The 26,430-nt window shown below is 42.1% G+C and overlaps 2 protein-coding genes and 1 long non-coding RNA gene across 3 annotated transcripts in view; 2 read left to right on the top strand and 1 right to left on the bottom strand.

Moving 5' to 3' along the window:
* LRP12 (LDL receptor related protein 12) overlaps positions 1-13,900 on the top strand; it is a 37,761-nt gene extending 23,861 nt beyond the window's left edge. The window contains 5 exon segments of the mRNA XM_070748205.1: positions 4,535-4,737; positions 6,079-7,177; positions 8,667-8,799; positions 11,383-12,210; positions 12,212-13,900. Coding sequence (XP_070604306.1) covers positions 4,535-4,737; positions 6,079-7,177; positions 8,667-8,799; positions 11,383-12,210; positions 12,212-12,244 — 2,296 coding nt within the window. The 3' untranslated portion in view covers positions 12,245-13,900.
* Positions 11,184-22,284, bottom strand: LOC139165164 (uncharacterized). Its single transcript, XR_011558757.1, has 4 exons — positions 22,075-22,284; positions 16,618-16,710; positions 16,261-16,326; positions 11,184-12,737 (listed from the first exon to the last, which is right to left on the bottom strand). It is a non-coding gene; the product is annotated as an uncharacterized lncRNA (long non-coding RNA).
* Positions 21,985-26,430, top strand: part of DPYS (dihydropyrimidinase) — a 58,996-nt gene continuing 54,550 nt past the window's right edge. The window contains exon 1 of the mRNA XM_070748206.1: positions 21,985-22,321. Within this exon, the coding sequence (XP_070604307.1) occupies positions 22,076-22,321 (246 nt within the window). The 5' untranslated portion in view covers positions 21,985-22,075. The remainder of the gene's footprint in view (positions 22,322-26,430) is intronic.

Genomic DNA, 26,430 nt, shown 5'->3' with positions numbered 1-26,430 from the left:
TAAAAATGAAGTCCAATAACATTTCCCATAATTTCCCATATTGTATTTTGTTGTAGATTTAGATTTAGATTTATTGGATTTATATGCCGCCCCTCTCCGCAAACTCGGGGCGGCTCACAACAACAATAAAACAGTACATAATAACAAATCCAATGCCAACCAATCTAATTACAGTTTAAAATTAATAAATTTATAAAACAATCCCAATGTATATAAAAACAGACACACAGTCAATCACTCAATGGCAAAACAACATGGGCAAGGGGGAGATGTTTAGTTCCCCCATGCCTGACGGCAGAGGTGGGTCTTAAGGAGTTTACGAAAGGCAGGGAGGGTGGGGGCAATCCTAATCTCAGGGGGGAGCTGGTTCCAGAGGGTCGGGGCCCCCACAGAGAAGGCTCTTCCCCTGGGTCCCGCCAGACGGCATTGTTTGGTCGACGGGACCCGGAGAAGGCCGACTCTGTGGGACCTAACCGGTCGCTGGGATTCGTGCGGCAGGAGGCGGTCCCGAAGATATTCTGGTCCGGTGCCATGAAGGGCTTTATAGGTCATAACCAACACTTTGAATTGTGCCCGGAAACTGATTGGCAACCAATGCAGACTGCGGAGTGTTGGAGTGATATGGGCATACTTAGAGACGCCCATAATTGCTCTCGCAGCTGCATTCTGCACGATCTGAAGTTTCCGAACACTTTTCAAAGGTAGCCCCATGTAGAGAGCGTTACAGTAGTCGAGCCTCGAGGTGATGAGGGCATGAGTGACTGTGAGCAATGACTCCCGGTCCAAATAGGGCCGCAACTGTCGCACCAGGCGAACCTGGGCAAACGCCCCCCTCGCCACAGCTGAAAGATCTTTCTCTAATGAGAGCTGTGGATCGAGGAGGACGACCAAGTTACGGACCCTCTCTGAGGGGGTCAATAATTCCCCCCCCCCAGGGTAATGGACGGACAGATAGAATTGTCCTTGGGAGGCAAAACCCACAGCCACTCCGTCTTGTCTGGGTTGAGTTTGAGTTTGTTGACACCCATCCAGGCCCCAACAGCCTCCAGGCACCGGCACATCACTTCCACTGCTTCGTTGACTGGACATGGGGTGGAGATGTACAACTGGGTATCATCAGCGTATTGATGATACCTCACCCCATGCCCTTGGATGATCTCACCCAGAGGTTTCATGTAGATATTAAATAGCAGGGGGGAGAGGATCGACCCCTGAGGCATCCCACAAGGGAGAAACCTAGAGGTCGACCTCTGACCCCCCACTAACACCGACTGCGACCGACCAGAGAGGTAGGAGGAGAACCACTGAAGGACAGTGCCTCCCACTCCCAACCCCTCCAGCCGGCGCAGAAGGATACCATGGTCGATGGTATCGAAAGCCGCTGAGAGGTCAAGGAGCACCAGGACAGAGGACAAGCCCCTGTCCCGGGCCCGCCAGAGATCATCCATCAACGCGACCAAAGCAGTTTCCGTGCTGTAGCCGGGCCTGAATCCAGACTGCTGGGGACCTAGATAATCGGCTTCTTCCAAGGACCGCTGGAGTTGGAGTGCCACCACCTTCTCAACAACCTTCCCCATGAAGGGAAGGTTGGAGACTGGACGGTAGTTATTAAGCACGGCTGGGTCCAGGGAGGGCTTCTTGAGGAGGGGGCGCACAAGCGCTTCTTTATAGAGTGATGGAAAAACTCCCCTCCCCAAGGAAGCGTTGGTAATCTCCTGGGCCCAGCTCCGTGTCACCTCCCTGCTGGCCGAAACCAACCAGGAGGGACACGGATCCAGTAAACAGGTGGCGGAACTCACAGCTCCAATGGCCTTGTCCACTTCATCAGGTGTCACCAAGTCAAACTCCTCCCAGACAGATGGACAAAGACTTTAATAAATCAAGAAGTAAATATATGTGAGTTCAATTTTTTGAAAAAGGTCAAGGAAAACTAGCCATGTACAGTGATACCTTGTCTTACAAACTTAATTGGTTCTGGGACGAGGTTCTCAAGGTGAAAGGTTTGTAAGATGAAACAATGTTTCCCATAGGAATCAATGGAAAAGCGATTAATGCGTGCAAGCCCAAAATTCACCCCTTTGCCAGCCAAAGCACCCGTTTTTGCACTGCTGGGATGCCCCTGAGGCTCCCCTCCATTGGAAACCCCACCTCCGGACTTCTGTGATTTTGCGATGCTGCAAGGGAATCCCAGCAGGGGAATCCCAGCATCGCAAAAACGAGCGCTTCGCTGGCAACGGAAGTCTGGAGGTGGGGTTTCCCAGTGAAGGAGCATCAAGTGAAATCGCAGCATTGCAAAAACACTGAAGTCCTCGAAACCCCACCTCCAGACCTCTGTGTTTTTGTGATGCTGCGATTTCACTGAGGCTCCCCTCACTGGGAAATCCCACATCCGGACTTCCATTGCCAGCGAAGCGTCCGTTGTTGCGCTGCTGGGATTCCCCTGCAGCATCACAGAAACACGGAAGTCCAGAGGTGGGGTTTCCCATGGAGGGGAGCCTCAGGGGAATCTCAGCAGCGCAAAAAAGGGTGCTTCGCTGGCAACGGAAGTCCGGAGGCGGGGCATCCCAGCGGCAGCGGTGGGTTTGTAAGGTGAAAATAGTTTGTAAGAAGAGGCCAAAAAATCTTAAACCCCGGGTTTGTATCTCAAGAAGTTTGTATGATGAGGCGTTTGTAAGATGAGGTATCACTGTACTTCTTTTGGTTTTTCTCCATGTCCATCACAATTTTGTTTTGAAAGCAGTTTCTTTGTGGCAAGCAGTGTATTCATTCAAAGTAGCAAAATCTTTCAAACAAACTATTTTTTGTTAGGCAAAGTAAGAATCTTAATTATACCAAAGAGGGTTTTCCCCACATTCTTAGATGTGCTTATTTGCTATAACATTGTACAGTATACATTTTTAACTTGATGAGAAGGGATGTGACAAGTTTTCAAAACTTTCAAAATGAAACAAAATTGAAAAATGTTTCCAATTCATCTACCTTTTGCACAAGAAGAAATTTAAAAATTGCTGTGGTTTTTAATAGTATGCTAACCATTCTCTGACATAAATACAGTGGAACCCCGACATAAGAGCTGCTCTACTTAAGAGCAACTCGAGATAAGAGCTGGGAGGGGAGAGATATTTTTGTTCTACTTACAAGCCCAAATTCGAGATACAAGCGCCAAGGAGCTGTCTCCTGAAGCCAAACGCTAACTTCCGCGTTCGGCTTCAGGAGGCAGCTGCGAAGCGGCGCGCGTGTTTTAAAAGGTTGCAGCCGGCCTGGGGGGCTCGGGGGGGGGGTGCTTGCAGCTTTCTTTCTTGCTCTTTTTCTTTCTCTCTTTTACCTTCCCTTCCTCTACTTCTTCTTTTCTTTCTCCTTCCCACCTTCTTCCCTCCCTCCCTCCCTTCACTCATTCCTCTCTTACTCTCCCCTTTCATAAGTTTCCTTGCTTCCTTCCTCTGTTCCTGTCCCTTCCCCCTTTCTTTCTTTCTTTCTTTCTTTCTTTCTTTCTTGCTCTTTTTCTTTCTCTCTTTTACCTTCCCTTCCTCTATTTCTTCTTTTCTTTCTCCTTCCCACCTTCTTCCCTCCCTCCCTCCCTTCACTCATTCCTCTCTTACTCTCCCCTTTCATAAGTTTCCTTCCTTCCTCTGTTCCTGTCCCTTCCCTCTTTCCTTCCTTCCTTCCCACCCTCCGTCCATTCATTCACCCATTCCTCTCTTGATCGCTTAAAGCCGGTCCCTGGTGCAAAAAGGGTTGGGGACCTCTGTCCTACAGGATTGGGTGGCAGAGAAGTTGAACATATGTAAATTTAAAAGTTTAAGAAAGTTTACAAGTTAAGTGAAAGAAACTTCATTATTCATTTATATGTACATGTACATTTCTTCATTAAAAACATGTCTTTCTGCATAATTTAGACTAACTTTGTGAGTTTTTTGAGGGCTGGAACCAATTAAAATTATTTACATTAATTCCTATGGGGAAAAGTCGTTCGAGATAAGAGCTGCTCGACTTAAGAGCCCAGGTCCGGAACGAATTAAACTCGTATCTCGAGGTACCACTGTACAGATTGCTTGCTTAGGATAGATAAAATGAGAGAAAGGAATATTCTGACTGATGTAGCCTGCTTTTTTGACAAGTTAATTTCTCTCATAAGCTCTGTTTTCAATGAAACTAGAGAAGTGGAATAACTCATATTTTCATTATGACAGAAAAAGCTCATAGATGCAGATAGATTTTAGGTATTACAGTATAGCATGCAGTTGTTTAGTTTAAAACTAGGGCTTTCAAAGGTTTTCCCTTTCTCTTCAAAAAATTAGGCAAAAGATTGAATAAGATAAATGCATTAACTTATTGAATAGAATATATGTAAATCATTAAATTTTGTAAGCCGCATATGAGTCGGGCAACTATATATATTTGTTTAATAAAATAAATAAGGAATCTTATGATAATGTTAATATTTCTTTAAGCCTTAAGCTAATCATACATATGTATGAAATTGCCTTTTATTAAATAGTAATGGTAATTATTAACAAAATAATTGTTTTCATAGTTTTCAGGATTTTGATGTTCAGGGATCACGGCGATGCAGTTCAGATTCTTTAACAATAGGGACCTACAAAAATATGGAAAATTACAGAGTTTGTGGATCATCAGTTCCCTCTCCGTATATCTCTTCACAAGACCACGTTTGGATCAGATTTCATTCAGATGATATCATATCACGAAAGGGCTTCAGACTGACTTATTTTGCGGGTATGCTTAAATTTAAAAATGGTATGATCAATATGTTTACACATTTGTTTAGAATGTGGGCTCCAGTTAAACATTTTTGTTTAACTGGAATTTATCAAATCATGCAACATACAAATTCATAAATTGTGATTTACAAACAAAAATGGCTCAGTTATGGCTAAGTATGGCTAAGTCCAAACCAATGAATTTCATTATCATTGGCTTTAGTCTATACATAAACCTTCCTTTATGTGGGTAGGTCCGAGGGCATTCGCAGTGAAGCTGCCTCAGCCGATGCGGGCGAGAGGTTGTGGGAGGTGCAGGTCAGATGCCACCTCTCTCCGGCTGAGGCGGCTTCGCTCCAAGCATCCTCAGACCTGCCCACCCCTGCCTCAGCCAAGCCAGGCGAGCATTCTCCTTATCTGTGTGGCCCAAGCGCTGTGGGGAGGGTCTTGGAGGGCCGGCTGCAGCAGAGGAGAAGGGCCTCCTGGCTGTTTTGGGGGCGTGGCCACTGCCGCCGCCTCTTTCGCCCCTGGCCGCGCCTGATGCCACTGCTCTCTCTCTTCAAAAAAACCTCAAGGCTTTGCTGCCCGGTTTGGCTAAGGCAGGGGCTGGCAGGTTCGGGGACGCTTGGGGGGAAGCTGTCTCAGCCGAGCCAGGTGAGCGGCTGTGGCAGGGACCCGCCAGGTGCCGCCTCTCCCCGGCTGAGACAGCTTCCCCCCAAGTGCCCTTCACTGATTGTCGTGCGCTCCCAAACATGGCGCTGGTGTGGACGACGGCTCTGCCCCTTCAGGGCTTGTTCACCAAGATTAGATTCGGTGGCGGCGGCCTGGGGCGTGGAGGTGACATTCCTGGTGCTGCTGTTCTTCGAAGGGAAGCTACCAGAGCCTCCTCAGCAGTTGCCACCGCCCCCCCATCCTGCCTCTGCATCATTCACACCCAATTTTTAAAGCATTTTTTTGCAGTAAAAGGGTGCATCTTATACACCAAAAATATGGTAATCAAGTGCAATTCTATTCTTCATGTAGAATCAATTTCCTGATTGGATGTACCTTGTAGAGATGACAGTCGATGCTAGTATCTAACCCCTCCATCTGGCCAAGAGTCATGAAAAGGATTCTGATTCTTGCTTTTGTAACATCATGCATGCAAGAGTTTAGGGGAACCTAGTTATTTTAGGATGGGCTAAACCTCAGATATCTGCAGAAATATGAATAAATTGAAAGAAAACCAATTCTTTATACTCCAGTTTCATTTTGTACAGATTATCTCACTGATAGATGGGGCTAATGTAAAATTAAAAAGTGTTAATGGTAGAAAGTCATTAAATAATTAAATGCTTTTTAAATATATTGGTTTCAGGTAAATCCAGCGAATTGCATTGCGACTGTAACCAGTTCCACTGTGCTAATGGGAAATGTGTTCCAGAGTCTTGGAAGTGTAATGACATGGATGAATGTGGAGATAATTCTGATGAAGAGATCTGTCCCAAGGCTAGTCCTCCAACTGCTGCTCCCTTCCCGCCTTGCGCATACAATCAGTTCCAGTGTCTCTCACGTTTCAATGTTTATACTTGCATTCCAGAATCTTCAAGATGTGATGGAAACCTTGACTGTCTTGACTTAGGAGATGAAATAGACTGTGGTATGCCAAGCTGTGGGCAGTTACTAAAATATTTTTATGGTACTTTCAATTCTCCTAATTATCCAGACTTTTATCCACCAGGGAGCAATTGCACTTGGCTGATAGATACAGGAGATCACCGCAAAGTTATTTTGCGTTTCACTGACTTTAAACTTGACGGTACTGGTTATGGGGATTATGTCAAAATATACGATGGACTAGAAGAAAATCCACACAAGCTATTGCGTGTTTTAACTGCCTTTGACTCTCATGCACCTTTTACAGTTGTTTCATCTTCTGGTCAAATCAGAGTGCATTTTTGTGCTGACAAAGTAAATGCTGCAAGAGGCTTTAATGCGACCTATCAAGTAGACGGTTTTTGTCTGCCATGGGAAATTCCCTGTGGTGGAAACTGGGGATGTTACACCGAGCAGCAGCGTTGCGATGGCTACTGGCATTGCCCAAATGGAAGGGATGAAACCAACTGTACCATGTGTCAGAAGGAAGAATTCCCCTGCTCCCGGAATGGTGTCTGTTACCCACGCTCTGATCGCTGCAACTACCAAAATCATTGCCCCAATGGTTCGGATGAAAAGAATTGCTTCTTTTGCCAGCCAGGAAATTTCCACTGCAAAAATAACCGCTGTGTGTTTGAAAGCTGGGTGTGTGATTCTCAAGATGACTGTGGTGATGGTAGCGATGAAGAGAACTGTCCGGTGATTGTGCCCACCAGAGTAATTACAGCTGCTGTCATTGGAAGCCTTATCTGTGGCCTGCTTCTGGTCATTGCTTTGGGATGTACTTGCAAACTGTATTCATTAAGAATGTTTGAACGAAGGTAAGCGAACTGTTTAAAGCTTAAACTGCCGGTTTGTTATTCTTTGTCTGAAAATATTATACAGGTAGTCCTTGACTTAGCAACGATTCATTTAGCGACCATTCAAAATTACAATGGCACAGAAAAAGTGACCTATGACCATTTTTCACACTTATGACCATTGCAGCATTCCCATGGTAACATGATCAAAATTTGCATTCATGGCAACTGGTTTCATATTTATGATGGTTGCAATGTCTTGAGATCATTTGTGGCCTGGCAAAGACAGTCGGTAGGGAAGCCAGATTCACGTAACAACCCATGTGACTAATAAAGGACTGCAGTGATTCACAACTATGGGGAAAAACTGTCTTGCTTTAAGACAGAAATGTTGGGCTCAATTGTGGCTATAAATTGAGACCTACCTATAGAGCAGCGGTGTCAAACTCAAGGCCTGGGGGCCAGATTCGGCCTGTGGGGTACTTAGATCTGGCCCATGGGGTTGCTCTGGAAACAGAAAAGGACTGGCCCACAGTACTTCTGCCAATGAAAATGAGCTCCAACAGCCTCCTGCAAACCCTGTGCGAGTGAAAACGGAGCTCGGAAGGGCTGTACATGGCCCTCCCGAGCTCCATTTCACTGGCAGATGATTGTAGGAGGGTGTGGCAGGCAAAAACTGAGCTTGGCAGCCTGTTTTTGCTGGTAGAGTGCTCAGCCCACCAACAGGAGTGACGTCGAGCTGGCCATGCCCACCCTGGCCACACCCACCCCAGCCCTCAAGGTCAAACAGATGATCTCGAGTTTGACACCCCTGCTATAGAGTATTCACAGAATAGCTTTTGTCACTGATGAATTCTACATGTTATCTGTTAAAGAAAAAGTAAAAATAAGAAATTGAAGTTGATATGCTTACACCAACCAGTTCTTCCTTTGGTGAAATTATTATTGCGCTCATAATTATTTTTGCAACACCAGTGTGTAAATAGAAACATAGAAACATAGAAGATTGACGGAAGAAAAAGACCTCATGGTCCATCTAGTCTTCCCTTATACCATTTCCTGTATTTTATCTTAGAATGGATATATGTTGATCCCAGGCATGTTTAAATTCAGTTACTGTGGATTTACCAACCACGTCTCCTGGAAGTTTGTTCCAAGGATCTACTACTCTTTCAGTAAAATAACATTTTCTCATGTTGCTTTTGATCTTTCCCCCAACTAACCTCAGATTGTGTCCCCTTGTTCTTGTGTTCACTTTCCTATTAAAAACATTTCCCTCCTGAACCTTATTTAACCCTTTAACATATTTAAATGTTTTGATCATGTTCCCCCTTTTCCTCCTGTCCTCCAATTATGTCTTAGATTAAAAAAGGACACATCTCTGTCCTTGGCAGTTGTAGTCTTAAGAGTAACACAAAGCTACCGTATAGCACAAAAATGTTGTTGCTGTTACATATACATTGAAACAAGTGAGTTGGACTCCATATAGCATCTCTGTATATTTGGACAGGTCATTTGAGACACAGCTATCAAGGGTTGAGGCAGAGTTATTGAGAAGAGAAGCCCCTCCTTCTTACGGACAGTTGATTGCACAAGGACTAATTCCACCCGTTGAAGATTTCCCAGTTTGTTCACCAAATCAGGTAAGATCTTCTATGGTAACTATAAATTGGTTGCTCTGGAAAATCATGCACTAGTTTTAGTTCAGCTCCTTACTACAACCGGGTTTTCTAGATTCAAATTATATTTATTTACATTTTCACATTTCTGAACACCCCATCTCCCTCAAAGAGGGGAAGATACATATTTTGCCAGATATATAATTTTTGACACACTGGATCCTTTAGCTCCAACCCAACACCTCATTTATTCTGCCTTTCCCCCTCTCTTCAAATAAGGCCATTAGATTGGGAATGTTTTTGCTAAATCTAATTGCCACAAGATTAAGATTTTTATAGAGATACAAAGTTGGGCAAACAATTTTGGTCATAAAATCCAAGCTGCTTTAGTTTATTATATGAAATAATTGCCATAATTTTCGGAGTATAAGATGCACCTTAGTTTTGGGGGAGGAAAATAAAGGAGGGGGGTATTCTGCCTGCCAGATATTCATGTGGCTAGTCCTTAGCCTGGTCAGCTTCAGCACATTAGTTTGCCTTTTGGGTTTGAGGTGATTGTCTGAAGGAGCAGCAATTAGAAAAGCAGACAAAGCAAAGAAGATTGCTTAGCTCATGTTTGGGCTGAAAAACAGCTTCCTGATCCTCGGAGGGAGCTCCGGTGACTAAATCAGGCACAATGGGGAAGAGAAGGCAGAAATTGTTCCAGGTAACCATTTTGGGCATTGTGTGAGCGTTTGCAGGCTGAAAATACAGTGGTACCTCGTGATGCGAACCCCTCGCCATACGAACAATCCGAGATACGAACCCGGGGTTCGAAAAAATTTTGCCTCTTCTTCCGAACTTTTTCCGTCTTACGAACCCGCCGCCCGAACGCTGAACCCGGAAGTTCGGCAAAAGTTCGGATTTGGCGTTCGGGTTCAGGAGGACGCCGAGAAGCCCCCCCCCGGCTGTTTCAAAAAGCAACAGTCGGGCGGCGGGGCTTCTTGGCGGCCACCCGAACTTTTGCCGAACTTCCGGGTTCGGCATTTTGAGAACACTGAGAAGCACCCGGCTGTTTCAAAAGGTGACAGCTGGGCAGCGGCGGGTTTTTGCGTTTTTTTCCCCTTGCACGGATTAATTCACTTTACATTGTTTCCTATGGGAAACAATGTTTCGTCTTACGAACTTTTTGCCTTACGAACCTCCTCCGGGAACCAATTAAGTTCGTAAGACAAGGTATTACTGTACAACGCGTGGAGCCCAAAAACACAAGCCATTGTCACTGGCAATCTGCAGCCAGGAAGTAAAAGGGCGGAGGCCAAAAAGTAGGGGCCGGTGAGTGGGCAGGGCTACATTTGGAGTACAGTATAAGCAGCACCCAAATTTTTAGCCTCTTTTTAGGAAGGAACAAAGTGTGTCTTATACACTGAAAAATATGGTACATTTCATGAGTTCTTGAAATATTTCTGAAATAAATCTGAAAAATATTTCAGATTCACAAACTGCATATGGATGCTAATTTGTGAATGACTCCTACATACACTACAGTAGGAGGAGTAATAGTTCTGCTCGTTATACATAGTTTGTTTTTTTAATACTTACATTTTATGAGTACTTACATTTCATGAGTGTTTTTATGAGTCTTTTAATTTCTGTTTAAATTCTTCCTGTTTTTTTTTAAACACAGAAGTCTTCAAAACATGTTGGAAAAACTTCATTTCTCTAATTACTAGTCTCAGTATAAATTCTGTGGAGTGTTTGGGGGGAAATCATATAGATTTTTATATGCATCGTTTTTATATTATCACTGTAATAATGTAGTTGGGCAGATGTTACTGTTGGCAAATTATTGGACCATGACAAAAAGTTCCATGTCAGAAATTTTTACTATGTCCTAACTTTGTAGAAATTTCTAAGTGGTTCTTTGAATATCAGAACACCATGTCAGTAATGTCTAAATGTGGAAAATAATAACAATTGCACTATTAATTAAATAATAACAACTGTTCTATTAATTAAATCCATTACCAAATCAGTGTGTATGCTGAACTAAAGAACTGAAATTATAATTAAGCCTGGGACAATGTTTTTAGCACTATGTTTAGTAAGTCTAACTTTGAAGATTGCCCAGTACCTCACAATTCTTAAAGAGTTCTACTTTATATCTTGGAGGACTCCTTCGAGGTCCACAGTGGGACATTAAGAGTTCCACTCTGTTATTTGGCCATGCCTCACTCATCAAACATCCTTTGTTTTTTCAAGTAGATGATATGTAGTGATTCAGGAAACAATCTTGATTGTGTTTCAAGCTGCTTATGAAACTAAAATTAATGCTGCATGAAGCGCACTCCAGACTGTTTGTGTAGTAACGAGTAGAGGGTATGTGCTTTTGAAAGACTACTTAATGAAGTAGAAGTTCAAGCTTCAGCATGATTTTAATACTTTTATTTTAAGACATTTTAGCAAAAGCAGACTTCTTGGCTGCCTCATTCTCTTGTTTGCTCAGATTCAGTAAGATATTAGTTCCATGTTAGCGGACAGTGACTTGCAGAAAAAAATAAAATGAAACAAATATTACATTCATGCTTACCTTTTTATAGCATTTGTTTACCTATGTTTGTTTTTCAGGCCTCAGTCTTAGAAAATTTGAGACTAGCAGTGAGATCTCAGCTTGGATTTACATCAATTAGATTTCCAATTGCTGGCCGGTCAAGCAATATTTGGAACCGAATCTTCAATTTTGCAAGATCCCGTCATTCTGCATCCATGTCATTGGTGTCATCAGATGGAGATGATCTTACCAGCCAGAACAGTAACAGAGAAACAGAAAGAAATAGTTCACATCGAAGTCTCTTTTCAGTGGAATCTGATGATACTGATACAGAAACTGAACGAAGAGACACAACAGGTGCAGTTGGTGGTGTTGCTGCTACATTGCCTCAAAAGGTCCCTCCTGCAACTGCCGTGGAAGCAACTGTTTTCTGTGGAACTTCCTCAACCCAGAATACTAGCAGTAGTACAGACAGTGGAAGAGAACCAGCAAGTATGGAACCTCCAAGTTCTAGTCCAGGACGACATCAGTTTTCTAGTGCGTTAAGTCGAATGACTCAAGGGTTACGTTGGGTACGCTTCACCTTAGGAAGATCAAGTCCGGTTAATCAGAACCAAAGCCCTTTGAGACAGCTTGATAATGGAGTGGGTGGAGGAAGAGAAGAAGATGACGATGTTGAAATGCTAATTCCAGTTTCTGATGTAGCATCAGACTTCAATGTGAATGATTGTTCACAACCTCTGCTCGATCTCACTTCAGATCAAGGACAAGGGCCTAGACAGCCATACAGTGCAACGCCTAATGGAGTACAGCCCTCCAATCGAGATGGCCCCTGTGAGCACTGTGGAATAGTACACACTGCTCAGATACCTGACTCGTGCTTAGAAGCTATGTTGAAAAACGAAAACTAGTGATGATGAGGCTTTGTTACTCTGCTAAGTATTAATTGAATGAGTGGAAATGTCTGCAAGTTGGAGCAATATGGTGATTGGTTTTTGTACTTCATCCTTAAAGTGGGGCGGGGGAATAGATTTTTGTTTCAAAAAAGAATCCAGGGCAACTCATGTGACTTCCAAATTTGATTGTGCATGACTCAGTGAATCTGTTGCAACAAAGCAAGATTGTTACTGGTCTACATACATAATGTATGTTTGTTGCTGGGGTGGTTGTTTTGTTGTTGCTGTTGTTACTATTACCCTTTAAGGGTCCTTTTCTTGAGAGCTTTTCCTAGTACTGCTTTTTCTACTAGACTCCTTAAAGCCTGTGCAAGGAGTTGATGGAGAGTAGGTTGTCTCTGTAATTTATAAAACACATCACCAACGGGTGAACTTGGTGGAATTTTGCAGCATGCAAGTTTCTGGCATACCTGTACGTGTGCATTTTCAGTGTTGTAAAAGGCATGCATCTATCAGCAGTTCCTTACTCATGCTTTCTGGAAGAAAAAGAGAATAGCACTATCTAGGAAGTGGTCCTTGGTTTCAGATAGTTTTAACATTGTGTAATTTACAGTAGGAACATGGCTGCTCATCCACACTTTTGGCTGCCTATCATTCACTCTCATTTGTCAGATTGTTTTGTACGTAATATTTATTTCATGTTAAAATCAAATCCAGTGTAAATTGCCAATATAATTTAATACAATATACTAAATGCTAATTATTGCTGAAAGTATTCTTATTTTCCTTTTCCTTTTGTGGTTTATATTGTCAAATTGCTGAATGATCTCTTGTCAAGTTTCTCTTTTTTTCAAAGGATGGATTTTTTCCCCCATACAGTACACTGTATTTGTTTTTTTTCTTTTTCTTGTAAATGTTGAAATGGCAGAAACTGATTACAAAAAAATGTTTTGTAGCTTTTATAACATTAACTTCAATGTGTTGGTCTAGAATGGTACAACCAAATAAGGTGTAAAAATTCAAAGAAATTTTTCATCTATCTTTGTAGACAGATACTTAAAGCAGATAAATATGCATTTGATTCTTGTATATAATATGTTTTTTAAGATGAAATAGGTACACATAACTTTAGAAAACTGCAATGAATCTTTCCCTGATAGAGTTTAAATTTGTTCAGTCTAAAGGGATTTGCACTAAACTTATATTAAGGTCTCTAAAGAATTAGTGCACATGCACTATAACTTTAAATATTAGTCTCTAATTCAACAATGAATATATACTTCCATAACTCAGTTCTTGTGTTCTAACTTTCTTTGGTTTGTTGATATATTTGCTTTACTAACTTCCTATTTATTCACTGTATTTAAAAACTAGTTTATATAGTATTAGTTCTTGCTTTAAAACAAAAGAAAGGTCTAGGATTTTATTTTATTACATCCCACATTGTTAGTGCAAAATATATCAGCAATAGGGGGGGGGGGGGGGGACGGTTTCCAGTTTAATGGCCACCTGGTGGTTGTTACTTCCTGATGATACCAAGAAATGAATCTTTTGAGAAGATAAAGGTTGTGAATTGCTGTTATATTTATATTTGGGCAGTCTAAGTAGGCTTAATGATTTATTATGAAAAATGTGTTTGTGTATGATTGTGTCCTATTTATTAAATTTTACATACATTGCTGAATGTCATTTTAAAGCATGTTTAAAGACTTGTGGAATTCTTGTTATGCTATCAAAAAACACTTCGTGTTTTAAGATATATCACATTAAAAAAACCTTGTCATATATTGCGTGGCCCAGTTCCAAACAGGCCGCAATCCAGTAGTGGGCTGTAGCCCAGGACTTGGGGTCTCTGACATGGAATGTTTCATATTTGGGGGTGGAGAATGGATTCTGGAATCAAATTCAAGATTTCTAATTGCAAAATTGGCTGCTGAGTTTTCAAGCATTATTTAATCTTTGAAACTAAATATCAGGCGGTTTTTCTTTAAACATACCGGTAGAATTAGGCTAAAATAACTTAGAAAGATAAAAATATATTGCAAAAGTCGAATGCCTAGAACAGTGATGGTGAACCTAGGCATGCGTGCCACAGGTGGCAAGTGGAGCCATATCGGAGGCCACGTGAGGTGTTGCCCTATGTTAGCTCCCACGCAAATGCACGTGCTAGCCAGCTGATTTTTGTCCTTGGGGAAGGCAGATTTGCTCTCTGCAGCCGCAGAGAGGGGGTGAAATGGCCAATGGGCAAACTGGAAGTTTGGGAAAATGGATTTCGGGTTTGCCGGTTGTGCTGTTTTTTGCATTCCGGAGGCTACAGATAAGCTTCCCTGAAGGCTCCGGAGTTTGAAAAACAGCCCAACAGGCAAACCGGAAGTCCCTTTTTCTGAACTTCCAAACGGTTTGTCCGTTTGGTTGTTTCTTCACCATCCCAGGCTTCAGTGTAGGCTGTGCGTATGTGTGGGGATGGGGAGGGATTGTGCGCATGTGCAGGGGTCAGCACAGGGAGTCCGCATCTATGGTGGGGGAGGAATGCTAGCACACACACAGACACACATATACACACTTTTGGCATGTGAATCAAAAAGGGTTCACCATCACTGGCTTAGAAAACATTTCATTTTCAGTGATTTCAAGAAAATAATGAAATTATTGCTTGAATAGATTATGACTTTTGTTTTATCCTACATTGTAAACAATTAAGTTGTTCAGTATAATCTTATACATGGAAGTCTTTTCCTGTTTGTTTAAGCAGCTTCATACTAGGTAGGCATGCGTAAGATTGCAACTTTAGGTGCAATCACACATTCTAGATGTGAAAAAATAATTTTCCAGCCAATTTTATGGGGGGGGGGGGGGGAATGTAAGCCAATGGCTCTCCATCCTCCAATAGACCAATAAAGAACTCAGATTAATCTGATTTTATAATATCAGATTCATCTCCTTTCCACTTTTCTCTTTCATTAACTTGGCTCTTTTAAGTATAAAACATATCATACAGGCCTCTTTTCTCTTCTGTTAGGTTCTTTTTTTTCTAACTTGCTAATAAATAATAAAACATTTCATAAAGACTTAGCTTGCTTCTCTACAGTCCAGTGTCTCTACCATTTCTGGTCTTTCTTGCTCTGTTTTAATGTTGATATCTTTTGAATTTGTGGCTGCCATCACAAACCCTTCCCCAATTGGCTAGTTGATCTTGAGAACTCTGCTCATTACAAAGTTCTTAAATCAAAAGATTTACTTCCTTCCAAGGTTAGACTTTACCTTCCCTCTGAATTATGACCTATTTCCTGTATTTTACCAACTCATAAACACCAATGGAAACATTGCTTTGTTCCCTGGATGTCTTATTAAATTCCTGCCTTTTACTTAAATTTTATGGTACCATTTTCCTAGGACTATATTTTACTACTCATCAGTGTGTGTTATTTACGGAGGTGATTAAAAAATTTCCAAAACAATATTAGAGAGTCTCCTTTTACAAGCTCCAACATGTATAGACAACATTCTACACTTAAGCAAAGAAATGATATAATGATCTGTATTTCCCTGGCCTTTGAATGTTTATCTGTGCATTCACATGACCTATAATTCTAACCCACATAGTCTCAGGATTTCATAGCTTCTTCAAATCTGCTGTGCTTATCTTAAAACTAAGTATTTAGCAGAAGCTGACTATAATTTTATGATATGCCTGAAGGACGGAGCTCCTGACACATAGTTCTGTGAGGTTTCAAATGGGCCTTTGTATAAATGCATCACTTGTGAGCATGAGATGACCACTTGGAGAACTATTTAGGTAACCAGTTTTTGCCTTGATCGTGCAGTATATATGTTTGAAAATTGTATATTGACTCTCTTATAGCAGAGGAACTCTTTAGGAGAGAAGGTCTCTATGGATAGAGCCTTCACCGACTTGCCCATGCTACGTTCAGAGTGGCTGTGGTGTCAGAATCATTATTCATGTGCTTAAGTGCAAATTTCTCCACAAGAGTCCATAAGACATCCAGTTGGGTTTAGTGGTTAAGACACCATGCAAGAAGTCATAAATTCTAATCTCACCTTAAACATGAAAGCTAGCTGGGCTAGTCTTTCTCTCCACCCAGCTCATCTTTCTCAGGATGGTTGCTGTGGAGAAAATAGGAAGAGGAACGAGTATTAGATATATTCACCTCCTTTAGTTATTTATAAACAGAGGCAGGAAATAAGTTATTAATATGCTTAAATACAGTAACATGAAGGACCTATTTCTCTATTCACAATGTAATTAAAAGGGAAACATGATTTGTCAAAAGCAGATCATCTATGTGTACTGACAAAATGAGAACGAATAGAAATAAATTTTCCTGCAAAGAAATTGACAAATTTTTCACAAAGAGCAAAGTATTTTTCAGTCAAAGATAAGGTTTGCCAAATCACCTGCAATCTTTTGGATGACCTTCATAGCCCCAGCGATGTGTAGAAACAGGGAACAGATCTACTTGCAAAGATGGAGGTGACTTATCATAAATGCTTTGATGGCAAATATAGTTCAGGGGAGAGAGAGAGAAGCATTGTGGATTAACATACTTTTATTACAGTATTACAGATTATACATTACACAATATTACAGAAATGGCTGTATTAAACAGGTCAGGTCTGTAAGAAACTACTGTTAACAAAGAATATTTTTTGTACTGTAAATGTACTGTTAACAGAATTATTTTTGAACTGATTCCAACCCTGTTTGTTGCAGCAAAAAAACAAAATGTATTATTTATGTAGTATAGAATATAATTATTTTATTGGCCGTGTGATCGGACACATAAGGAATTTGTCTTGGTGCATATGCTCTCAATGTACATAAGAGAAAAGCTACATTTGTCAAGAATCATGAAGTACAACACTTAATGATTGTCATAGGGGTCAAATAAGCAATGAGTAAACAATATTAATAAAAATCTTAGGATACAAGCCACAAGTTACAGTCATACAGTCATAAGTGAGAGGAAATGGGTGATAGGAATGATGAGAAAAAACTAGTAGTAATAGTGCAGACTTAGTAAATTCAATTTATATACCTTCTGTTGTATTAAATTTGTTTACAATTTGCAAAGAAAAGCCACCTTTTCAAAAACATGAAGAGATTTCTCTATTTTTATCTGGCAGATAATAGGCCATACTGAGCTGATACAGCAAATGTTGGTATGATTTAGTACAGAGGTCTGCAATCTTAAACACTTAGAGCCACAAAGGTCTTAGCCAGAATCCCCCTGTTCAATGCTGGAGCCAACCGGAAGTCCAGTTTGTCCACCATAGTCTCCTAGCACAACGCCCTTTTTCTTCTACCAGTCCTAACTGGAAGACCTACCTATTGTGGAGCTGACCGGAAAATCCATTCCTTGACATAGAATCTCCTACTGACATGCCCTGCTTTCCCCAACCCAACCTGAAGCTTCTCTCAAAATTGTGGTGCCTGACCGGCGACAGGGAGTCATAACAGATAAAAGAGCCACATGCGGCTCCAGAGCTGCAGGTGCTGACCCTTGATTTAATAGATAAAATTAAGTTGTGGATTACCAGTAGAAAACCAAAATCCAATTGTTGGCCATTTCTGTAAAGATACCATGTTGGTAATCCTGAATTTACAACTATTTGTTTAGTTTGAAGTTACATGGTCATTGAAAAAAGTGACTTACAACCAGTCCTCATGCTAATGACAGTCACATAGTCTATTGATCAAAATTTGTGGAGCTTGACAACTGGCATGTAATGGTTGCAATGTCCTGACAGTGATTTGGTTGACAAATGTGACCCCCCCCCCCCAAAAAAAAATATATATATTATAAAATTGGGCCCAACTCACTTAACCATCACTTTGCTTGATAAGAAATTTTGGCTCCAATTGTTCTTGTCGTAAGTCAAGAACTACTGTTAATTCTATTTATTAATTAAAACATTTTGGCCATTGTAAAATAACCATAGGATAGTCATGGCCCACACATATTATAAAATTACATTAAGTAATTTAAGTTAAAGTTGGCAACAGAGAGCATCAATGCAGGTGGAGAAGTCTAGAGCAGTATTTCCCAACCTTGGCAACATGAACATATTTGGACTTCAATGCTGGCTGGGGAATTCTGGGAGTTGAAGTCCAGATATCTTCAAGTTGCCAAGGTTGGGAAACACTGGTCTAGAGGCAATGGTAGGAGGCAGCATTATGGCAATTTGATATTTTGTGAGTAGACTTTCTTCCTTACCTCTGCTGTTAACTTCTCAAGAATATTGATTCATTTTCCAAATGGGCCCTTTAGCACTGCCATCATTTAAGAGAAAAATGTGTTTTGAGTTCAAGGCCACTGAATCTGAAATGTCTTTGTTTCAAAAGGCAACTGGGCTGTTTCTTTCTCTGAGAAAGAAGACAACATTTCATGTCTCATTCAAGAAGCTTCATCAGTTGTGACAAGCATGATGAAGCTTCTTGGATGAGAAGTGGAACGTCTTCCTCCTCCTCAAATAAAAAAAACAATCACCCAGTTGACTTTTGAAAAAGCACCTTTGAGATAACTGACAACTTGGTCATCCCAAGTTGTCACAAGGCCACTCAATGTTTGCAGACCAAAACTATTTAAAGTTTAACTTCTTATCAGAAAATTAAACAAACCCCCCCAAAAAGAAAGAAAGATAAAAGTTCATTGACTTCAGCATATTGTAATACAGTATAGATGTGAGATGAGAAATTAGAACTGGGTTAGTTGGTTTGGGGATATTGTTCCTCCAAGACAGTGTTTCTTGGCAACTTCGATATGTGGACTTTGATTCCCAGAATGCTAACGAGAGAGTTACAGTTGCCAACGTTGAGAAATGCTGCCCTGGAAGAACAGTAGACCAGTACACAAGCTTGGAAAACTGAATAAATGTTTCAGGAATAAGCAGTGCCAAATCACTTTCATATTAATAAAGGAGAATACAATGGTACTTCTACTTAAGAACTTAATTCGTTCCGTGACCAGGTTCTTAAGTAGAAATGTTCTTAAGTAGAAGCAATTTTTCCGATAGGAATCAATGTGAAAGCAAATAATGCATGCAAACCCATTATGAAAGAAATAAAAGCTCGGAATTTGGGTGGGAGGAGGAGGAAGAAGAAAAGGAGGACAGTCGCTGCTGAAGGAAAAAGATGAGGTGAGGGGAATAAAAAAATCAAAACTTTAAGGCTTAAAAAAAAAAAGGGACTCTGAGGCGGCGAGGAGGAGCACGTGCCTCCAATACACCCGGCATGAGACTGCCTTCCATATATTGCCTCCCATACACTGGCTGCTGCTGCTGCTACCTGCTTCCTCTTCCTTCCCATGCTGACGGGCTCCCCTCTCCTCTCGCTTGTTCGCTTTGTAGCCGGCGCCTTTCCTTCGCTGTGGTGATTCCTTGCCTGCCCAGAGCGAAGGGAGCCTTTCTTTTCTCTGGGCACTGGCAGAGCTTTATTCCTTGTCCAAGCGCCCAGAGAAAGGAAAATGCTTCATTCACTCTGGATTGCCAAAGCCTCCTTAAGTGCCACCAAAAGGCTCTTCTGGCAGCCCAGATGGCCAGGATTAAAGGGGGAATGTCAGGAAACTGGCCGGACCTTCGTGCCACTCTCAAATTTCCTGGGAAATTTTTTCCAGGCTCAGGTTCTTAAGTAGAAAATGGTTCTTAAGTAGAGGCAAAAAAAATCTTGAACACCCAGTTCTTATCTAGGAAAGTTCTTAAGCAGAGGCGTTCTTAAGTAGAGGTACCACTGTATTTGTAGCTCAGGGTGGAAATGAGGTGTCCTTGCAGGGGAGGTTCCTCCTAGTGCTGCTACCGATGGGCTGCGCACACAGCTTCAAGTGTCTTGTGCATGTGTGCGTGCATTGCAGTGACATTTTGCTTATGCGCATGAAGCAAAATCTTGCGAGGAGACCCATGCAGGAGATTTCAGTGTGTTGGTTTTTTTGCTTATGCATATGCACAGAAGCAAAAAATTGCCCAAATCTCACATGTACGTTTGCTGCGCATGCGCAGAAGCAAAATCTCGCTGGAACACGTAGGCACCCAGGACACTCAAAGCTGCATGCGCAGCTCAGCTTTTGCTACCGATGCATAGAAGGGTAAAAGATGCAGCATCTTTTACCCTTCCAGTAGCAACCCACTACTGGATCCTTGGTGCTCTTTGAGCTCGATAGTTTTCTCACCCACATTAACGCCAAGATTAACACCAGACCAACAATCAAGAAGTAAACAATACCCCAATCAAGGAACTGCCAAGCAAGCAGAATAGTAAACAGTCTTATCGAAGTAACTCCAAGACCTCTTCCATCAATATTGACAGAGCAGGCCACTGGAATATGAACTGGGAGCAATTGTCACTTCCTTGTAACATTGATGATTTTGGGGTAATGAAAAATCTGCAAGAAAACAACCAAGTTCAGAAAGCAAGAACCCCTTCCTTCCATACTGTTGCACAGACAGTCCTTTCTGTCAATGACTACTTCAGCTTCAACCACAACAACACACGAGCACAGAACAGATACCAACTTAAAGTAAACCGCTCAAAACTCGACTGCTGGAAATACGACTCTAGTAACTGAGTAATTAATGCATGGAACTCACTAGTATCATTACCTAACCCCCAAAACTTTGTCCTTAGATTATCCACTGTTGATCTTTCCCAATTCCTAAGAGGTCAGTAAGGGATGTGCATAGGTGCACCAGCGTGCCTTCAATCCCCTGTTCTAATGTTTCTCTCTTACTAGCATCATGTATATAACCATTGTAATATCTTTGTATACTACCAATACGTACTTGACAAAATAAATAAATAAATAAAATGAAAAGATAAACAATTACATGGAAAGGTCTACAATTCCCCAGGAATCAAGTCCAAGGGTCTACATTAAAAATATTTCATAGGCTAGAACAGTGATGGCAAACCTATAGCATGGGTGCCACAGATGACATGTGGACCCATATCTGCTGGCACACGAGCTGTTGCCCTAGCTCAGTTCCAACGTGCATGTGTGTGCCAGCCAGCTGATTTTTTGCTCTCACAGAGGCTCTGGGAGGGTGTTTTGGGCTTCCAGAGAGCCTCCAGGGACAGGGAGGACATTTTTACCCTCCCCCGGCTCCAGGGAAGCCTTTGGAGCCTGGGAAGGTCAAAACATAAGCCTATTGGGCCCACCAGAAATTGGGAAACGGGCCATTTCTGGCCTCCAGAGGGCAAGATGTTTGACTTCAATAGCTGTAACCCCAAATTTAGGACTTACCTTACCTGGGCTGCAAAAAATTGGATCACTAATTGGCAATAGGGGGTAGGGTGTCTTTGCAACCCTAGTTGGCAAGCCTGGCAAGCAATTGTGGAATTAGAAACCAGGACAAAGTAGAAAAACTAATTTTTCAAAAACTATTTTTACAGAATTAATGCTTACAAAAAGACAGCCTAGCCTAAATGTTCCATTTTGGGGAGAGATAGAGATTCAGTAAGAAACTAGTAAGAATACTAATTACGTGTTGTTATTCCACAGTAATTATTGGCGGGTTTAATAGAATGGGGATAGGGAGGGTTCTTTATAGTTATGAGACCTTTACTACCCCGGCCAGACGGCCATCAACTAATGACCCGGGGTCAGTTTGCGCCTCCAGAGCCACCGCCTCCACCTGTGGCGCAAGAAAGCGCCAAGTGGCCTTTGGCAAGGACGCTGGAGCGAATCCGAGTCCCTTCTTTAGAAAAGGCCGCCAGGGAGGGGAGGGGAAGGGGAGGCAGAGGGGAAGAGCCCCTCCCGGGGGGGGATAGGCGGAGTCGAGAGGGAACCTTCAAAACTCAGTTCCGAGGAGCTCCGCTCGCGGCGACTGAGCTGTAGTAGAAACTCCCTCCCCAGCGCGCACCATGCAGAAGCTCTTGATTCGCGGTGGCAAAGTGGTGAACGCGGACTTCTCGCAAGTGGCCGATGTGTACATCGAGGACGGGGTTGTGCGGGCGGTGGGGCCTCATCTCCAGCCTTCTTCCGACGGAGTCCAGGTGTTGGATGCCACGGACAAGTTGGTGCTTCCCGGCGGGATCGATGCGCACACGCACATGCAATTCCCCTTCATGGGGACGAAGTCCAAAGACGACTTTTATCAAGGAACGAAGGTAAACGCTTCCGAGGCGATCCTCGCCCTTCCGCCCACCATGGATTCCCCGAGGTCCCCTTAGGAAAACAAACGATAGAGCTACTGGTGCAAATGTCCCCGCTCCCATTTCCTGCAAATCGGCACCAGCAGTTTCCCCACCACCACCACGTTGGGTTGGGTGAGTGGAGCTCTTCGGTTTGTTGACTTGGAGATGGCCAACGCCTCTCCAGCTTCTTCCAACAAGTGATAAAATTGTGCAGCTGAATGAAACACCGCAAGACAGTTTCTTAAAGATCCCCTTTAAGGAGATAAGAGTAACTAAAGCAACACTCTTAGAAGGTCTTCTTTACAACAATATTGTAATGAATATTTACAATATTGTTGTAAAGGATATTATATTGTAAAGAAAGTCTTCTTTACCACCAAGGAGCCCTCACTTTCCCATTAGTACCGGGACAATTTACATGGAAAGATCTACAATTCATGGAGAATCAAACCTGATTCTCAAAGGAGGGTCCACCTTAAAGGTATTTCATATCTTCCTGTTATCTCACTTGGAGGCCATATCTTCCCCCTTTGTGAGATTCTGCTGGAAAGCTTTGGATCATGTCCAGTACTGACCACTAGAGAAGATATCTATGGAGATATCTATGTCCCAAAGGTGCTTTTTCAAGAGAAGCGAAATATACTGCTCAAAAAAAAAAAAGAGAACACTCAAATAACACATCCTAGATCTGAATGAATGAAATAGTGTTATTGAATACTTAGAGTTATATTCTGTTGTTTAAGTTTTCCCTTTATTTTTTGAGCAGTGTATTTTCTTTTCAAAAGAACTGTTTTATGTGTATCAAGAACAAACAGCCCCTTTTCATTCTCTCTCTCTCTCTCCCTCCCTCCCTCCCTCCCTCCCTCCCTCCCTCTCTCTCTCTCTCTCTCTCTCTGTATATACAAACCAACAAACTGAGTTCAAAAGAGTAACTCCAATTCAGGGATATTGCTCACAGTGCCAGTAATAATCTATGGCTGTGAATAATGGAATAATGCTTGTGTTGTCATAAAATTGAGTTCAAGCCACTCAAAACAAAGTTTTACAACAGTTTGGGGTTTTTTTCCTTATGTTATTTGGACAAAAAGCAAGACAAGCATGCAATTAAGCTTAATTAGTTCCTTTATATTTATATATTTACTTGTCCAGTTTCAAAGTTATATTACTACAATAAGCTATGCCTAATCAGGCTATTCAAGTTACTATGCCCAACAAGTCTATTCAAATAACTATGCCCAACAAGGCATCTCAAGTTGAGGTAACTAGGCCTCACATTCACACAATACTTACACTTTCGACACAGGTGGCCAGACTGTATTTTAATGGTCTGGGAAGCAGTTTCAGAGCATCTCCTACTCCAACAAGAGTTGTCTCAAACTTTGGGAGTCTGATTTCATTCCAGCCTTCTCTTTATACCCAACTTGTTTATGCAGAATCAATGTATATCAGGTGTCCCCAACTTTGAGACTTGTGGGCTTCAATTCCTAGTATAGCTGGCTGGAGAATTCTAGGAGTTGAAGTCCACAATTCTTAAAGTTGCCAAGTTTGAAGACCTCTGATGTATATGGTGCATTTTGCCCCAGCCACATCAGATGCTTTAGATCCTCACTCTTGTTCCAGGACTCCATGAAAAATGAACCCACTGCATTAATTTTTTATTATTATTTATTATTAGAGTTGAAAGGGACCTTACAGGTCATCAAGTTGAACCCCCTGCCTGATCAAGAAATCCTACAGCACCCCAGCCAAATGGCAGTCCAATCTCCTCTTGAAAATGTCCAAAGTTGGGGAGTCCACAACCTCCGCTGGCAGGCCGTTCCACTGGTTGACCGTTCTCACTGTCAGGAAATTCTTTCTTATCTCCAGGTTGAATCTTTCCTTGGTCAATTTCCAACCGTTGTTCCTCGTCCGGCCCTCTGGTGCCCTGGAAAACAATGTGTCCCCCTCCTCTCCGTGGCAACCTCTTAAGTACCTGTATACAGCTATCATGTCCCCCCTAGCCCTTCTTGTTACCAGACTATCCATGCCCAGTTCCAGCAACCTATGACCTGGTCTCTAGTCCCCTTATCATTTTAGTTGCTCTTTTCTGCACCCTCTCTAGAGTCTCTATATCTTTTTTGAAGTGTGGTGACCAGAACTGGATGCATTCCTTTAAGCCCACTAATGTTCTACTTGGTATCCCCAACAATAAATCACTCGTACACACACCCCTCTTTCCTTATCAGTAGTATACACATTCCCCAACATGGAGTTTCCTAGTGAGTTCATGAAAAGGCTAAATATGGTTGTCAAGCCGGTGCAGACGTTTGTGATAAATCAACGGCTTGCCACACTATCTGTAGTGTGTTTATGGAACTTGGGAGGGGTGATTTCATGAGGTGACAGATACAGACATAAAGCATTATTTTGTGTGGTTCAAGGCCATCCTATACCCACCCACCTGGGCGGAAGCAGAGGAAGGACTTGCCACGCTGTCACAATCTGAGTGGGCAACATGACCGTCCTGAGTCTTCGGAGAGGGGCGGCATACAAATCTAAGTAATAAATAAATAATAAAATAAATAAATGACAAAGTTGTGGGTGAGGGACAAGTGATGTGAACTTTCAATTGGGTGGGAAACTCAGATTCAGGTTTCCCAGTGTAGGTGCCAGGATGGGTCCGGCAATAAATTGGAACTTTAGAAACATAGAAACATAGAAGATTGACGGCAGAAAAAGACCTCATGGTCCATCTAGTCTTTCCTTATACTATTTCTTGTATTTTATCTCAGGATGGATATATGTTTATCCCAGGCATGTTTAAATTCCGTTACTGTGGATTTACCGACCACGTCTGCTGGAAGTTTGTTCCAAGCATCTACTACTCTTTCAGTAAAATAATATTTTCTCATGTTACTTCTAATCTTTCCCCCAACTAACCTCAGATTGTGCCCCCTTGTTCTTGTGTACACTTTCCTATTAAAAACACTTCTCTTTGAGGAGTACTATGATTTGGACTCTGATTTAGTTTGGGTACTACCTGGAACCTTGACAATTGCCTTCTATATTCATAATTAAGACTAGATTGGTGATATATTTGTAACCTATAATATAAAAGAACCTTCTCTGTAGCAGCCCCGGACCTCTGGAATTAACTCCCTCCAGAGATTGGCACCACCTCCACCCTCCTGGCATTTTCGCAAGGTTCTAAAAACTCACCTTTGCCGGTAGGCCTGGGGTCGTTGAGAACTAGCATCTCATTCCGGCCAATGATATGAATGTATGACTGTGGCTAGAATGAATGCGAATGTCTGGTTTTATAACTTTGGGGTTTTAATACTAGTTTTATGTTTGGGTTTCCCTCTGCTGTATCTTGTGTTTTATTCCTATTTTTGTAAGCCACCTTGAGTCTACGGAGAAGGCAGCATAGAAATCCAAACAAACAAATAAATAAAATATATAATAACATCACCAGAGTCATTGTGAGAAGGGCAATGAATGTTCAGTTCTCCAGATACTGTTAGTCTACCGCTGCCATCATTGTTGACCATTGATTAGGGTTAATGGAAGTTGGCCAGGGGAATGCGTGGGCACCCAGCAGTGTGAGATTTTACAGAAGCGAGATTTCGATTATGTTTGCTGATATTTTTGCTTCCGCGCATGCAGAAGTGAATTTTCGCAGTGGAATGCACATAAATGCATTGGGAGTGCGCAGCTGCACACACATTCCAAAAATCGCTACCAGAATGGAGCACCTTAGTGTTCCGGTAGCAGGCCATCACTGGTGATGTCGCAATGACATCACGGAATGGTTTGGTAGGTGCTGATCCATGAAGGTGCCATCCTGTTTTTTAAAAAAATCAGATTTTTCCCCCCGGAGTTTTTCAGGGGAAGAGAATTTTTTCCCCAGTTTTTTTTTGCACAGAAACCAAGTTTTCAGCACTGCACATGCATTGCCGTCTTGTTTTTGGCTTTTGAGGGGTGATTTTTTGGATTATTTTCTACTGAGCCCTCAGTACGGGAGGAAGCAAACTGGCAGCGAGGTAAGTTACAGCCTACCGCTGGACTGGTTCCTTTCATGTTGGAATAGTTTAAAATTGTGC

The sequence above is a fragment of the Erythrolamprus reginae genome, chromosome 3 (assembly GCF_031021105.1).
Source record: "Erythrolamprus reginae isolate rEryReg1 chromosome 3, rEryReg1.hap1, whole genome shotgun sequence".
Classification (NCBI taxonomy): Eukaryota; Metazoa; Chordata; class Lepidosauria; order Squamata; family Dipsadidae; genus Erythrolamprus; species Erythrolamprus reginae.
Note: the sequence above shows the minus strand (reverse complement) of the source record. Positions and strands in the feature narration are given on the sequence as shown.